The 13,479-nt window shown below is 49.4% G+C and overlaps 2 protein-coding genes across 2 annotated transcripts; one reads left to right on the top strand and one right to left on the bottom strand.

The window, feature by feature from the left end:
• Positions 1-3,672: 3,672 nt before the first annotated feature.
• Positions 3,673-7,203, bottom strand: LOC103908505 (olfactory receptor 52K1). The gene is given in 4 exon segments (XM_019475018.1): positions 3,673-4,100; positions 4,103-4,187; positions 4,189-4,567; positions 7,181-7,203. Coding segments are annotated over 4 exon segments (915 nt in total).
• Positions 7,204-12,079: 4,876 nt separating this feature from the next.
• LOC103908504 (putative olfactory receptor 52P1) lies at positions 12,080-12,988 on the top strand. The gene is given in 3 exon segments (XM_009290887.1): positions 12,080-12,245; positions 12,248-12,620; positions 12,622-12,988. Coding segments are annotated over 3 exon segments (906 nt in total).
• Positions 12,989-13,479: the final 491 nt, after the last annotated feature.

Here is a 13,479-nt window from a genome sequence, read left to right as displayed (position 1 = left end):
CTGTGCCAACACCACCCCAGCGTGGTGTACAGCCTCACCGCCATCCTGCTGGTCATGAGGTTGGACACCATCCTCATGATGTTACTTCTCCCAAGTAACTAAGCACTGCTCTGGTGGTACCACAGTGCAGCTCTCATGCTAGTAACATAATTTCAGTATAAAAAAAATAAACACACTTAACGTTCTAAGACTGCCAGAACACCACCTGGCTCCAGAGGAGAGACAGAACCAAGTCCTGCTCTGCCCCTTCCCTTCTGCAGCTCCCAGGGGCTGTCACACTCCTGCCTGCACCAAGATGTGATGAACCTGGCCTGTGCCAACACCACCCCAGCGTGGTGTATGGCCTCACCGCCATCCTGCTGCTTATGAGGTTGGACACCATCCTCATCTGCCTCTCCTATGTCCTGATCCTCAAGGCTGTCTTGTGGCTGGCGTCGTGGAAGGAGAGGAGAGAGGCTCAAGGCTCAAGCCACCTGCGTGGCCCACATCTGCGTGGTCCTGGTCTTCTATGTGCCCCTGACTGAGCTGCCCAAGCTGCACAGGTTTGGGAAGGGCCTGGCTCCACTGGTCCATATCACCATGGGGAACATCTACATCCTGGTGCCTGCTGTGCTCAACCCCATCATCTACGAGGTGAGGACCAAGCAGATACAGAGGATCCTGATTTCAATTAAAATTTCCGATGACAGAACTGCCCATTGAACTGCACTCAGCTCTTGACTTTTCTTGACTTAGCTTTGGGGATGGGGAATGTGGTCCTCTTCTTTGACTATGCAGCATGCTGCCTTAGCCCTTGGCAGGCCCTCAGTCACTATCACAACACAAATAACAATAATTTATGACAGCAAATTGTAAAGCAAACATACTTCATGCAGCAAGCACTAGTACTGTAGTAGAAGACTACACAAGCTTGACAGGTTGATGGCTTTATGGATGCAGTCAGAGCCCTTCAGGAGTTAACATTTAGATTGGACTTGTTCCTTTCCTTGCAGTACATCCCAGCGCACCCCAGAAAGGCACTGCAACGGACAGACAGTATAAAACACTTTCATCTAATATTAACTTTGTGTCTTCTTTTTCTTGCATTTATTCACTGCCTATAATTTAGAAAATTATTTTTTGGAAGCAACAGATAAATACCACTTTGTGGAAGCAGAAATTTCTAGCACAAATCTGATTAAGGGCTTCATTTCCTGAATTAGGAACAAATTAACTCATTATCCACACAGCACAAAGCAAAACAATATTTGCAAATAGCAGCTCAAGATATTTGTGGGGAGGTGTACTGGGTGTAGGTGGTAAGGTCTCGGTAGTGGAGGGGGCTGCAGGGGTGGCCAGGAGGGAGGTCCGGGGCTGCCCTGTGCCGGACACAGATGGTTCCAGCTGGATCAGTAACAGACCCATCATGCACCAAAGCTGAGCCAGCCAGGGGAGTTTGTGGTGCCTCTGTGAAAACATATTTAAGAAAGGGCAGAAAATGTCAGACTGAGAGAGGAGGAGTGAACGAAAAGAGTGAGAAACAGCAAGGGGAACACCAAGGTCAGAGCAGTAGGAGGTGCTCCATGGTGGTAGAAGCACTCTCACCGAAGGAACTGTGGGCTGTGGAGGACCCACACCAGAGCAGGTATGCCCCCGAAGGGACTGCAGCCCATGAATAAGCCCATGCCAGAGCAGCTAGCCCCCCAAAGGGACTGCAGCCCATGAAGGACCCACACTGGAGCAGGTACACCCCCAATGGGAATGCAGTCTGTGGATCAGCCCATGCTGGAGCATTGGAAATGAGTGAGAAGGAAGGAGTGGCAGAGAGAAACCTCTGTGTACTGACCCTGACCTGCGCCAATCATCGCCTTGCTGAGGGGACTGAGTGAAACCTGTGGTGATAATAAGGAGAGGAGAGGAGTCTGGAGTGAAGTGACTGGGTACCACTAATGTTTTCAAGGAGTCATCAGTCATAACTCCAAGATGTCTATTTCTACGCGGGGATGGAGAGCTCATAGCACAACATTGTCTATGCAAAAATAGGGCTGTGTTTTGCCAGAGCACCTCAGTTTTAATGAATCTATACTGACTTTTACTGTCCAGTTTATCACTTCATCATTCAGCTTTGCAAAGTTCTCCCATAATCCCTCATCTCTACTACTTTGGGTATAGTGGCTTCATAAAAAGCTTCATAACATCCCAATTCACATCCTTCCCTAGATCTCTGACCAGTGGAGGAAGAACTGCTGAGGACATCCTGGGGAAAGCAAACAGAGACCCCACAAGACCCTGTGACCCTCATGGTAGTGTGGGCGATGAGCCACCACATACAACATGAGCTTGCTGGATGTGGGGATTTCTCACCTGCTGGGCTGTGATTGCAAAAGCTGGGTCAGGGATGCAACAGCTACAGATATACTAGTAAAATAGGCCAGTCTTTGTTCTTGTGCCACATAAATTCGACACTGTGGACAGGAATCTCCTTTTGTAATAGTCCAGATTTATAAATATGCCAGCTATACAGCAAAACACATTTCTTATTCTAAGACTTGGAGAAAATAAAGAAAGTAGATACATTAATTTTGTAGAAGTATTATGGATTTCTTCCTTTTTTTTGTGCTGTATTTGCAGCGCTGACCTATGAATCAGATCTACAGCAGCCTAACACATCAATAAATAAGTCAGGCAACAGAAATCACATCTAAGTCATATGAGGACAATCACAACTGAAAAGAAAGCTAAAAAACCCCAGTGCTCACAGGTGTTTGTGCTCTTCCCATGACCCTGGGAGCTGGTCCCCCAAGCCCCCCAGTGCATACAGGGGTGGAGGAAGGGGACAGAGCTCTGCCTTTGCTATTGAGGGGGGATAAGGTGCATGCAGCAGGTTTAACCTTACCCTCACTGAGACTGTCCTCAGAGCTCACACTGGAAAATGTGAGCTACCCTCTTCCAGGCAGTTGCATCATCAGCCATTGCATGTCTAGCCAAGAGGCTGGGAGCAGGCGTGGGGCTCCAGGTTGGCTTGTGCCTGTGCCAGTGCTGTGTGCTCAAGCAGCGGGCATCACCCACCACCCACCTCGTCTAGTCTAGCCAAGAGGCTGGGAGGTGGGGCTCCGCATGTCTAGCCAAGAGGCTGGGAGCAGGCATGGGGCTCCGGGTTGGCTTGTGCCTGTGCCAGTGCCGTGTGCTCAAGCAGTGGGCATCATCCACCCCCTCTCCTGGAGCGAGGGTCAGCACCTCGAACCTCACTCCTCTCCCAGCTGCCTGCCAACACAAGATGGTTTGGCCCCTCTTTCCCCCACCCACTTTAGTTAAATGGTCCAGCAGCATCAATAGCTCTTTGGAGAGGACCTGCAGGCCATCAGCTCATTTCCTTAGCGCACAAAAAGAGAAGAAATGCAGCCTGTGGAGCTCAAACAAGAATGATATTTACCTCCAGCTCACTATCAGCACAGTGACGTCAAAGCTGAATACTCTGAAAATTTTCCAGTTCTACATAGGCTGACCTCTGGATTTAGCACCCTCCTCAGTCTGCCAAGGAGGCTTTGCTGCTTGCTGCAGGCAGTGATGAGCTGAAATGCTACCGTTTTCAGCACATATGTACAATCCTCTCACAATTCTCAAGTCTTAAACTTGGAAAGATTCAGGAGAAGAGATGGGAGTTGTTTATAGCAGATCATGCACTTGCTGCAGTTATGTATGCAGGGTTAATTTCTGTGGCCCATCATGGATCTGCTTGGTTTTGACACCATACACCATGGGGGGGAATGGGAGGTAGAAATTAGCCATCAAGATGTGCATGTGAGAGGCAACATGGCAACCAAACCTGTGGATTACTAATGAGAGAACCACAGGGGTATAGAAGACCAGGATGACGCAGATGTGGGAGAAGCAGGTCCCAAGTACCTTCAGTCTGTCCTCCTTCAATGCCAGGCTCAACACAGTCCTCAAGATCCTGAGGTAGGAATGCCCAATGAACAACAGATCCAACCCCACGATGAAGAGAACCACGATGATGTTACTGAACCTGGTGTTGGCACGGGACAGCTCCACCACTGCCATGTGTTTGCAGTAGCAGTGGGAGGTGATGTGGGAGCAGCAGTACGGCAGGCGACGGAGGAGAAAGGCAGAGGCAACATGAGCCCGGCTGCCCTGGCTAGAGCCAGCAGCCCGTTCCTGACTACCAGGGAGATGGTCAGGATGGAGCTTGTAGCTCAGGGGATTGCAGATGGCAGCATACATGTGGAAAGCCATGGCCAGCAGCTCCACCAACTCCATGACTGAGAAAGTGTGAAGAAAAAACATCTGCACAAGGCAGGAACTGAAGGTGATCTCCTGGGCATTGAACCAGAAGATGATCAGCATTTTGAGCATGGTGGTCAGGGACAGCACCAAGTCAATGACAGCCAGCATGGAGAGGAAATAAAACATGGGCTTGCGGAGAGATGACTCTGTCTTCATCACGTACAAGAGGGTGCAGTTCCCAAGGAGGGCTACGCTGAACACTCTGCTGAATGGGATGGAAGTCCAGGGGTGCATATCTTCCAGCCCAGGGATGCCAGTCAAGAAAAACATGAATGAGGTAGTGCTGTTGGAAGCAGAGAGTTTGCATTGAGAGGCATCCTTTGCAAACCTAAAAGTCTTTCTTTTCAATGAAACATAATAGAAAGAATCATTAAACTTTGCAAAACATACCCAGATTGTGCCACTTTCACTTCAACTCCCTTATAACGTGTGAAGTTGATTTGTTATTCTGCTTGTTACTAAATCATGGCAAGGTCAGTCTGTGGAGTTTATCAAAAAGAGTGTGAAGTGATGTCAAGTAAAAAGCATGATCACCATTGTTCAGAGATGAAATTCTTCAGTGCTTATTTGGATTCAAGACATCTCTCCTTCCCTGGAGCAGGTGGAGGAGGCAGCAGGTGGGCCCCCAGCACCATGAGGCTGGCACAGTCCTGACAGCCTCCTCCCAGGATGCCTCTGATTCTCCAGGACCCCCTGAGCACCCCTGGGAGGGCTCTACCAGGTGTGCACAGAGGCACAGCCACAGCTGGAGAGCAGATCCCAGGTGGGGAAGGCTTCTGGTTTGACCCAGCACAGGCGCTCTTATGAGTTCCTAGATTAAACTAAGAAAAAATCATGCATCCTCAGAATTCAAGCTGGGTTTCCATCCCACAACAGATTGGGACCTACGTCAGGGCTTGGTTCAGACCGTCTCTTTCCTCCCCCCTTGCACAACTCACGTGCACCAGACTCCCTGGGATGACTCACCAGATTTCTGACCAAGCTGTGAGTAAGAAACAGCTCCTCTTCTCCAAGGACCTCCGGCTCTCCAGCCTGCTGAGCAGACTTCAGAAGCTGCCCTGCAGCTGGGGAGTTTATAGCCAAGCTGTCTCCTGGGAAGTTTCACAAAACAGCGGGCAATCTCATGTCATTCTCCCTCTCTCATCTTCAGCTCCAGAAGACCAGGATTAGCTCTTGCCTCTCAGAGTTGGAGGAAACCTCTGCTGCAGAAGAAGGGAGGCAGGGCAGTGATTTACCTTCTCCCTGAGCTGTTTCTCTAGCCAGAGTCCCAGCAGAGTTTCCCTGTCTCTTTTTACAAAACCCAATAAATTAATTACTGCCACCATCTCTGGAAGGCCCATCCAACCACCCCAAGTGCCCAGCATTCCCCAAGATTTCTTCTCTAGCTCTACCAGAGGTCTCATCCTGTCTGGGTGGGTTTCCCCCACCTTCTGCCTCTCAGTCACAGCACTGCGAGCGAGGTGCAGAGACCCCAGGTAGGGTAAAGGATGCAGTAATCACAAAGTGGTGTTCAGTGGGCAAGGTGCTTCGTTGGTTCACCTCTGCATTATCAAGAGCAAGCCTCCACTCAGGTCTTCTTGTTCCTGTTTGCACTGTGATGATGACGAGAGGCCTCAGAGCAGAAAAGTCACCCCATTTCAGGCACACAGATCCGATACTTTTGCTTGCAAAGGATGGGAACCCATCCATTGGATTATACAATGGGACTGCATCTGGAGCACCAGGCTGCCTGGCAGGTCCACATCTGGCTCACATGCTGAGAGAGTCCTGGCGTGAGACTGCAGCTGGTGAGGGCTTTCTGAAGAGGTACTTTTGAATATGGATGCTGGGTGCCCATCCTACGTGCTCCCCAGCTGTTCTGACCTCTCTCCATGTCTGCGGTGAGATGTCCCTGGTCCCTTGATGGACAGGTCAGACTTTGGAGTGGGAGAGAAGCTATCACTTAGCTGTGGGGACCCTGAGACAGGACCCGATTTGTGGTAGGGCAGGACTCAGAGATGGCCTTCCACCACACCAAGGTCTCCATTCCCTCTGATGCTGCAAGAGCTGCTGAAATCACACATCAAGGCAACCCTGTGTGCCACATTAGAAGCAGGCTGAAAAGTTGGATGCCCGAAGCCACCAATGAATTGTATGTTGAGAAGCATGAATGCAGGGAGAGCCCAGCTGATGGAAATACACGTCTGAAAGCAAAACATGTCTCCATGGGTGTGTGGCCAGGAACAGCACATGGAAGAAGAGGGGACAAAAAAACAGACCAAGGAAGCAAGGAGTTTCTACTGGGAGCAAAACAGTCTCAACCTGGGGATTTTCACTTAATTTAATTTATGACAAATTAACATAAACTTTTGATAATTAATTAATGCATTGAGGGGAAAAAAGAAAAAAAAATTAAAAAAAATTTAGGGAAACACCATTCCTCCCCCTTCCCCTGATTTTTCATCACTCCAACATCTCTTCTCCCCTGTCCTAGTCTCAACTCCCCATGTTGTCCCCATGCATTGCACTCCTGCCCTCCCAGCCCCTTTGGTGGGGTGACGGTGGTGCAGGAGGTCTGGATCAGTGCTTGGTGGTTTCCTTCTGCTGCTCCTTGGTCCTTATTCACTTTCCTCTGCCCCAGCTTGGGTGGGTCTCCCATGGTCCCTCAGGGCTGTCTCTGCCCCAGCATGGGTCACCTCCTTCCAAGAGCATCTCCCACCATGCCGTCTATTTGTCTGTAGCCAAAATGCCAACAGAAGCCACAAGGCTCCTTAAACTGATCTTCTGGGCTTCTCCTCCTCTCCAGTCTCTGCAGATTTCTACTAGTTTTGGTTGCTTTCTTTTGAAGGACCAGTAGCCCAAGGGGCCAGCACGCCCATAAGTCATTGTTCTTTGTGTCATGTTTTAGTTGCCAGACTGAAACAGCTGAAAAACTGACATTGATCCCAGATGTGGTCATTATCTGAATGGCTTCCTGCCCTCCTTCCCCAGCACCCCTCTCCCTAAATACCATACCGATCGTCTGCGGTTCATACATGACCTCCACCCTCAGAGACTGCAAGGACAGGGAACACCTAAATCAGGTCCAAAGGATCAGCACTCATTTACAAAGCATTCACTAAAGTTCATGAATGCTTCAGGATCCTCAGATGAAAGGTGACATTAAAATACAGCCCGAAGAATCCAGGCTGCTATCTTGTGCCCCAGAAGGAGTGCAGTGACGCTGGATCCAAATCCAAAGCGAGTTTTACACCGACAGGGTTAAGCCTGAAGGACACATGCACCATTGTGTGTGTACCAGGAGAACAGCTAGTCATGCCTAGAGGTATATTTGCCCACCCAGAAATAAAAACTTCCTCCTTTGTGGACCAAAGATCTGTTTGGCACTGCTTAATGCTGAGACAGACATAACCCATGCAGTGGGAAAGAGGAGTGAATTTACAAACCATTGCTATGCCTGACTATTCCCAGGCAGCAGTTTCTACTCTGTGACAACTAGTGTCTCTGAAGTCCCAGCAGGATCTGGGACTGATCACCCAGGGTGATCAGGTTCCTTAAGGCGTATAAATATTTTCATGCAGGTCCTTTTGGCAGGTTGAGGAGTTGCTTGGTTGTGTGAGAGAGAAACAGTATTTGAAGGTGATGTAGGTACAGCCAGGGTCACATCCAAATCATCCAGGTGAGCTGGGTAGATGTTTTTTTTTCATTTAATCTGGTGTTATGCCAGTATTTTTAAGCAGTGCCAAGCTCTGAGCCAAGTTCAAATTTTAGTCAAATTGAGGTGGAATATAAGACAATCTATCCAGAAAAGCTACTATGCAGATATGCCAATACACCTAAGTGGACTTTGTCTCTTACTGAGTTAATGAGCTACTTCATTACTTCTAGATATCCCACGTTAAGTGAATATTGTGGTAGAGAACTGCCAGTCATACACCTGCAACCTCAGCTTGCTTCCTTGCATAGGTTAATTACAACATTGCTAATTATTTGGCTGCAAGCTCTTCCTTGGTTAAATGAACTTCAAACAAGCTGTAGACGCATAGGTGTAACATCCGCTGACCCAGTCATCTGTGAAGACCTGCAATTACCTGATCATAGCTCTAGTCCTGTCCTTTTTGCTTGCGCAAACCTGAAGAGGATGGCAAACACCACAAGGAAGGTAATAATTTGTTCTTCTCCTTTATGGAAAGGACAAAAGTCACAAGCTCCAGTGAGATACAGGCTTGACACTAGGAAAATGCTCTGAAACAGGTGATTTGGGGAAAGTATAGAGTTTCTGCAATGGGACATCTGGTCATGCATGTATCTATCAGAGATTACTTTTGATCTTCTACTGGGGAAGGGGTATGGACTGGATCATTACTCTAGCTCTCTTAAAACCCAAAATTCAAGGCATCTTTGTTTCATGACAGGCTGTACTCTGATCAGGAGTGCTGGGTGGCTGTTAGCACAGTCAGATCAGCATGTGGTTGCAAAAGGAGTTGGCTACATATTTTTTACAGGCTCAGACTGCATGGCTGGTAGATTTGCAATGTCTAAGAATGACACAAAATGTTAAGTGCATCAAATCTGGTAAATTTATTGATTATTGCTTAGCAGCAGAGAGGCAGAGCTGACAAAAATGAGTGAGGAAAGAGTTAAAATCTCAACTTCAAGTACCAGGATCTATTCCTTCCTTACAAAGTCAGGGAAGCTTTGCCGGTATGCTAGCAATCAAAGATTTCAACTCCTTTTGCACTTTGTTCAATACCGAGCAGCTCATTCTCTGAGGGTATTTTAATCTGTTTCACTGTTTAAAGTACAATAAGTTTGCAACAAATCTAATGGGGTACAGCAAGCTAGGTCAAGATGCCTGGTAATGTCCCCTGTTTCTAGGAAATCTTCTGGATTTTGACTACTGCAATGAGCAAAACTTGTCACTTTACAAGTTACTGAATCACTTAATTGCACAAAATAAAATTCTATCAGCTTTTCGTGCCAATGAAGCACAAAGAAAACGCTCAGAAGTGTGTCAACAGGCCTGAAAGCATTGCTCCACTTGAGCAGCAGCAAGTCTGCAAGTGTTGCTCCCATCCCTGCTGTTGCAAGTACAACTCAAAAATAGCCAAAATCACAGTATCTGGTATACCACAGTATAGTGGCTGGAAAGCTGCCCGGCAGAAAAGGACCTGGGGGTGCTGGTCGACAGCCGGCTGAACATGAGCCGGCAGTGTGCCCAGGCGGCCAAGAAGGCCAATGGCATCCTGGCCTGTATCAGAAATAGTGTGGCCAGCAGGAGTAGGGAAGTGATCGTGCCCCTGTACTCGGCACTGGTGAGGCCGCACCTCGAATACTGTGTTCAGTTTTGGGCCCCTCACTACAAGAAGGACGTCAAGGTGCTGGAGCGTGTCCAGAGAAGGGCAACGAGGCTGGTGAGGGGTCTGGAGAACAAGTCTGATGAGGAGCGGCTGAGGGAACTGGGGTTGTTTAGCCTGGAGAAGAGGAGGCTGAGGGGAGACCTCATCGCTCTCTACAACCATCTGAAAGGAGGTTGTAGCGAGGTGGGGTCGGTCTCTTCTCCCAAGTAACGAGCGATAGGACAAGAGGAAACGGCCTCAAGTTGTGCCAGGGGAGGTTTAGATTTGACATGAGGAAAAATGTCTTTACTGAAAGAGTGGTGAAACATTGGAACAGGCTGCCCAGGGAAGTGGTGGAGTCCCCATCCCTGGAGGTATTTAAAAGACGTGTAGACGCGGCGCTTAGGGACATGGTTTAGTGGGCATGGTGGTGTTGGGTCGACGGGTGGACTCGATGATCTTAGAGGTCTTTTCCAGCCTCAATGATTCTATGATTCTGTGATCTTCCTAACATGGCATTTTTATGTAGGCTGCAACTCCAGTCATTCTTGGGGGTTAGTGGTAGAAGTGAGAGGTCCATGCAAGGCTGGGTTGGAGTTGGTGAGATGAAGGAAGAGCTCCTCCAGGTGTGACGCTCTGTGCAGGGCTGGGACGTGGCACTAGACACCTGTCGCCGTGTGTGTGTGTGTGTGTGTTCAGGGTCTGGAGGCACCTTTGATTGCTAGCACACTGGCACCGTGGCTCCAGGGGATGTCAAGAGGAGGATGCATGAAATGTAGAGGTCAGGTGTAACGTGGATGAAACTGAAGTGCAGTGGGGACAGCATCTTTGCATGACCCAAATGGGCTGGTCAGAGAGACTGAGCTACAGAGTTTGCTTCCTTGGTATTTCATGTGTTTATGTGTACCCAAGAAATCAGACCCTGCTAAGGGAACAGAACTGGCACAGCACTGTGAACATACATGAAAAGGACCCAGTAAAAACTGAGTCTGATGCTTGCTGAATAGCATTATTTAATAATCTGAATAGCTTTATTATACAAGATGAAGTACAGGTAACACTGCCCAGAACAGTACATGGGGTTTGTAGATCAATTACCTCTGACAGAGAGGAGGGAGGGAGTATCCACCTTTTTTCCAAGCACAGGATTACAGGATCTCAGATGTGTTTGCCCTTTCCAGATAAATAATTCTGGCACGAGACACATTTCCTGCTGGACTGGCTTGTGCCAGCTGTGGCTCTGCCTCCCTGAATTTATAGCCAAGGCAGCTGATTGCACTGCAAACAGAGTCCTCTTTGCAATAAACTATTATAAATAACATTGTCTTGGCAGCATTTTCACAATATTGGCTTTGCAGTATTTGTCCTTACATTGCAAATAGCAATGACTAGAAACAGACTGAAATGCCTGTTGGTTTGTGTCATGTGGGGGACTCAAAGCGGTCTGGAGGAGGCATGAAACTATTTAGGGGTCAAGGAAGTCAAATGTCTGGAAAGCCAAGGAGATGAAGTCTGGCCCTTTGCTATGTTGGCGAAAACAGAGGGTACAAGTGCCTGAGAAACTCATCTAATTCCCATACTGCCAGCAGGCTAATTTAACCCTTCTGTCTCTCTGTTCTCCTGGTAAAACAGGGACAATTCACAGCACTTCTTTCTTTTGGCAAGGGCTTGAAGGTAAGGAGGTACACGCACCGTGGGAGGGTTAGCGCTGGAAGGGACTAACACTGCAGCCTCAGGACAGTTTTGGCCATGAGACTGGTTTTCCTTCCTAATGCAGGAGACAGGGACCCTGTAGGTGGGATGCCCATTCAGAGAGGGACTCCAGCAGGGTGGTTTGGATTTGGACTCCAGCAGGGACAGCCACACAGCTGACAGTGCTGGCCTGAAGCGGGGCACGCAGCTGGGAGACGCACAGGGTCAGTGCACTGCTTCCACGGGCATCAGCTCTCACAGCAAAAATGTTCTGGGCAACAAACACTGATGTTGCAAATATACATCTGCTGCAGTTTCCCAAGGTGGGAATCAGATGGGGCACACCAGCCCAGGAGAGAATATGGTTTACAACCGCAGAGGTGTGCAGGTGACCAGAGTCCTGATGAGCTGCACCCTCAAAGTATTCTGGATCTTCCCCCTTCTCCCATCTTAGATTTTTGTACTGATGGCAACTAAATGTACTCAACTTCTAGTTTGTAACTCCCAAACTATGGAGTGGAGGGATGGGGACAACAGCCAGAGGCCAGCCCAGGATGGGAGGAGAGGTAAGATAACTCCCATATATTCGGGCTAAGACCATGTGTGTTTGCATCTTGCCAATGATGCGACTGAGTGTACCTGGATAAGAGGCAGGAGGATATGATGACGGGTCTGTGTGCCTGAGAAGTGGCTGGAGTCCATAGCAGTGCTTGCTACAGCTCTTCTTCTCGCCGTCTATGCCAGCTGTTCCTGTGTCTTACCTGCCAGCTCTGCAGCAGTGCCTCATGTCCTACCCAAATCACTCCAGTCCCTCATCCTTCATCCTAACAGGCATCCCTGGGCTGGAGGATGCTCAGTTCTGGATTGACTTTCCATTCTGCACCATGTACTTCACGGCAGTGCTGGGGAACATCACATGCCTTCTAGTGATTAGGATGGACCCAAGCCTGCACTGCCCATGTTTTACTTACTGTTCATGCTGGCTGCCATTGACCTCATGCTCACCACTTCCACCATGCCCAAGCTCCTGAGCATCTTCTGGTTCTGCTCCCACAAGATCGACTTTGAGGGCTGTGTGGCCCAGATGTTCTTCATCCCCAGCTTCTCCACAGTGGAGTCAGAGGTCCTGCTCACCATGGCCTTTGACCGATACTTGGCCATCTGCAGGCCTCTGTGCTACTCTGCCATCCTGACTGGCCCCACCATTGCCAAGCTGGGTTTGGCTGCTGCAGTACGTGGCATTGCCATCATCACCCCTCTGACATGTATGGTGACCAACCTGTCCTACTGCGGCCCCCGTGTCATTCACCACTCCTACTGCGAGCACATCAGTGGTGAAGCTGGCCTGTGGGGACACCCAGCCCAACATCATCTACAGGATCATGGCTGCCACTGTCATGGTGGGCTCAGACTCAGTCCTCATCACTGTCTCCTACATGCTGATCCTGAGGAAGGTCATAGGTCTCTCCTCCAGAGACGCTCATCTGAAGTCCTTCGGAACCTGTGGCTCCCACATCGGTGTCATCCTGCTCTTCTACACGCCTGGGCTCTTCTCCTTCTATACTCAGCGCTGGGGCCAGAGGACCCCTGTGGACCTCCACATCCTTATGGCTGACCTCTACCTGCTGGTGCCTCCCATGCTCAACCCACTCATCTACAGGATGAGGACCAAGATATCTGGGAGCAGGTGCTGAGCATGTTTAATATCTTCATCAATGACATAGACAGTGGGATCGAGTGCACCCTCAGCAAGTTTGCAGAGGACACCAAGCTGAGTGGTGCGGTCAACACATCAGAGGGACGGGATGCCATCCAGAGGGACCTGGACAAGCTCCAGAAGTGGGCCCATGTGAACCTCATGAGGTTTAACAAGGCCAAGTGCAAGGTCCTGCACCTGGGTCAGGGCAACTCCCGGTATCAATCCAGGCTGGGGGATGAAGGGATTGAGAGCAGCCCTGCCGAGAAGGACTTGGGGGTACTGGTGGATGAAAAGCTGGACATGAGCCAGCAATGCATGCTCGCAGCCCAGAAGGCCAATCGTACCCTGGGCTGCATCAAAAGAAGCGTGGCCAGCAGGTCAAGGGAGGTGATTCTGCCCCTCTACTCTGCTCTGGTGAGACCCCACCTGGAGTACTGCGTCCAGCTCTGGAGCCCTCAGCATAAGAAAGACACGGACCTGTTGGAG

Source organism: Aptenodytes forsteri, unplaced genomic scaffold (genome assembly GCF_000699145.1).
Source record: "Aptenodytes forsteri isolate BGI_AS27 unplaced genomic scaffold, ASM69914v1 Scaffold254, whole genome shotgun sequence".
NCBI lineage: Eukaryota > Metazoa > Chordata > Aves > Sphenisciformes > Spheniscidae > Aptenodytes > Aptenodytes forsteri.
The sequence above is the reverse complement of the archived record's forward strand: the minus strand, read 5'-3'. Positions and strand labels throughout refer to the sequence as shown.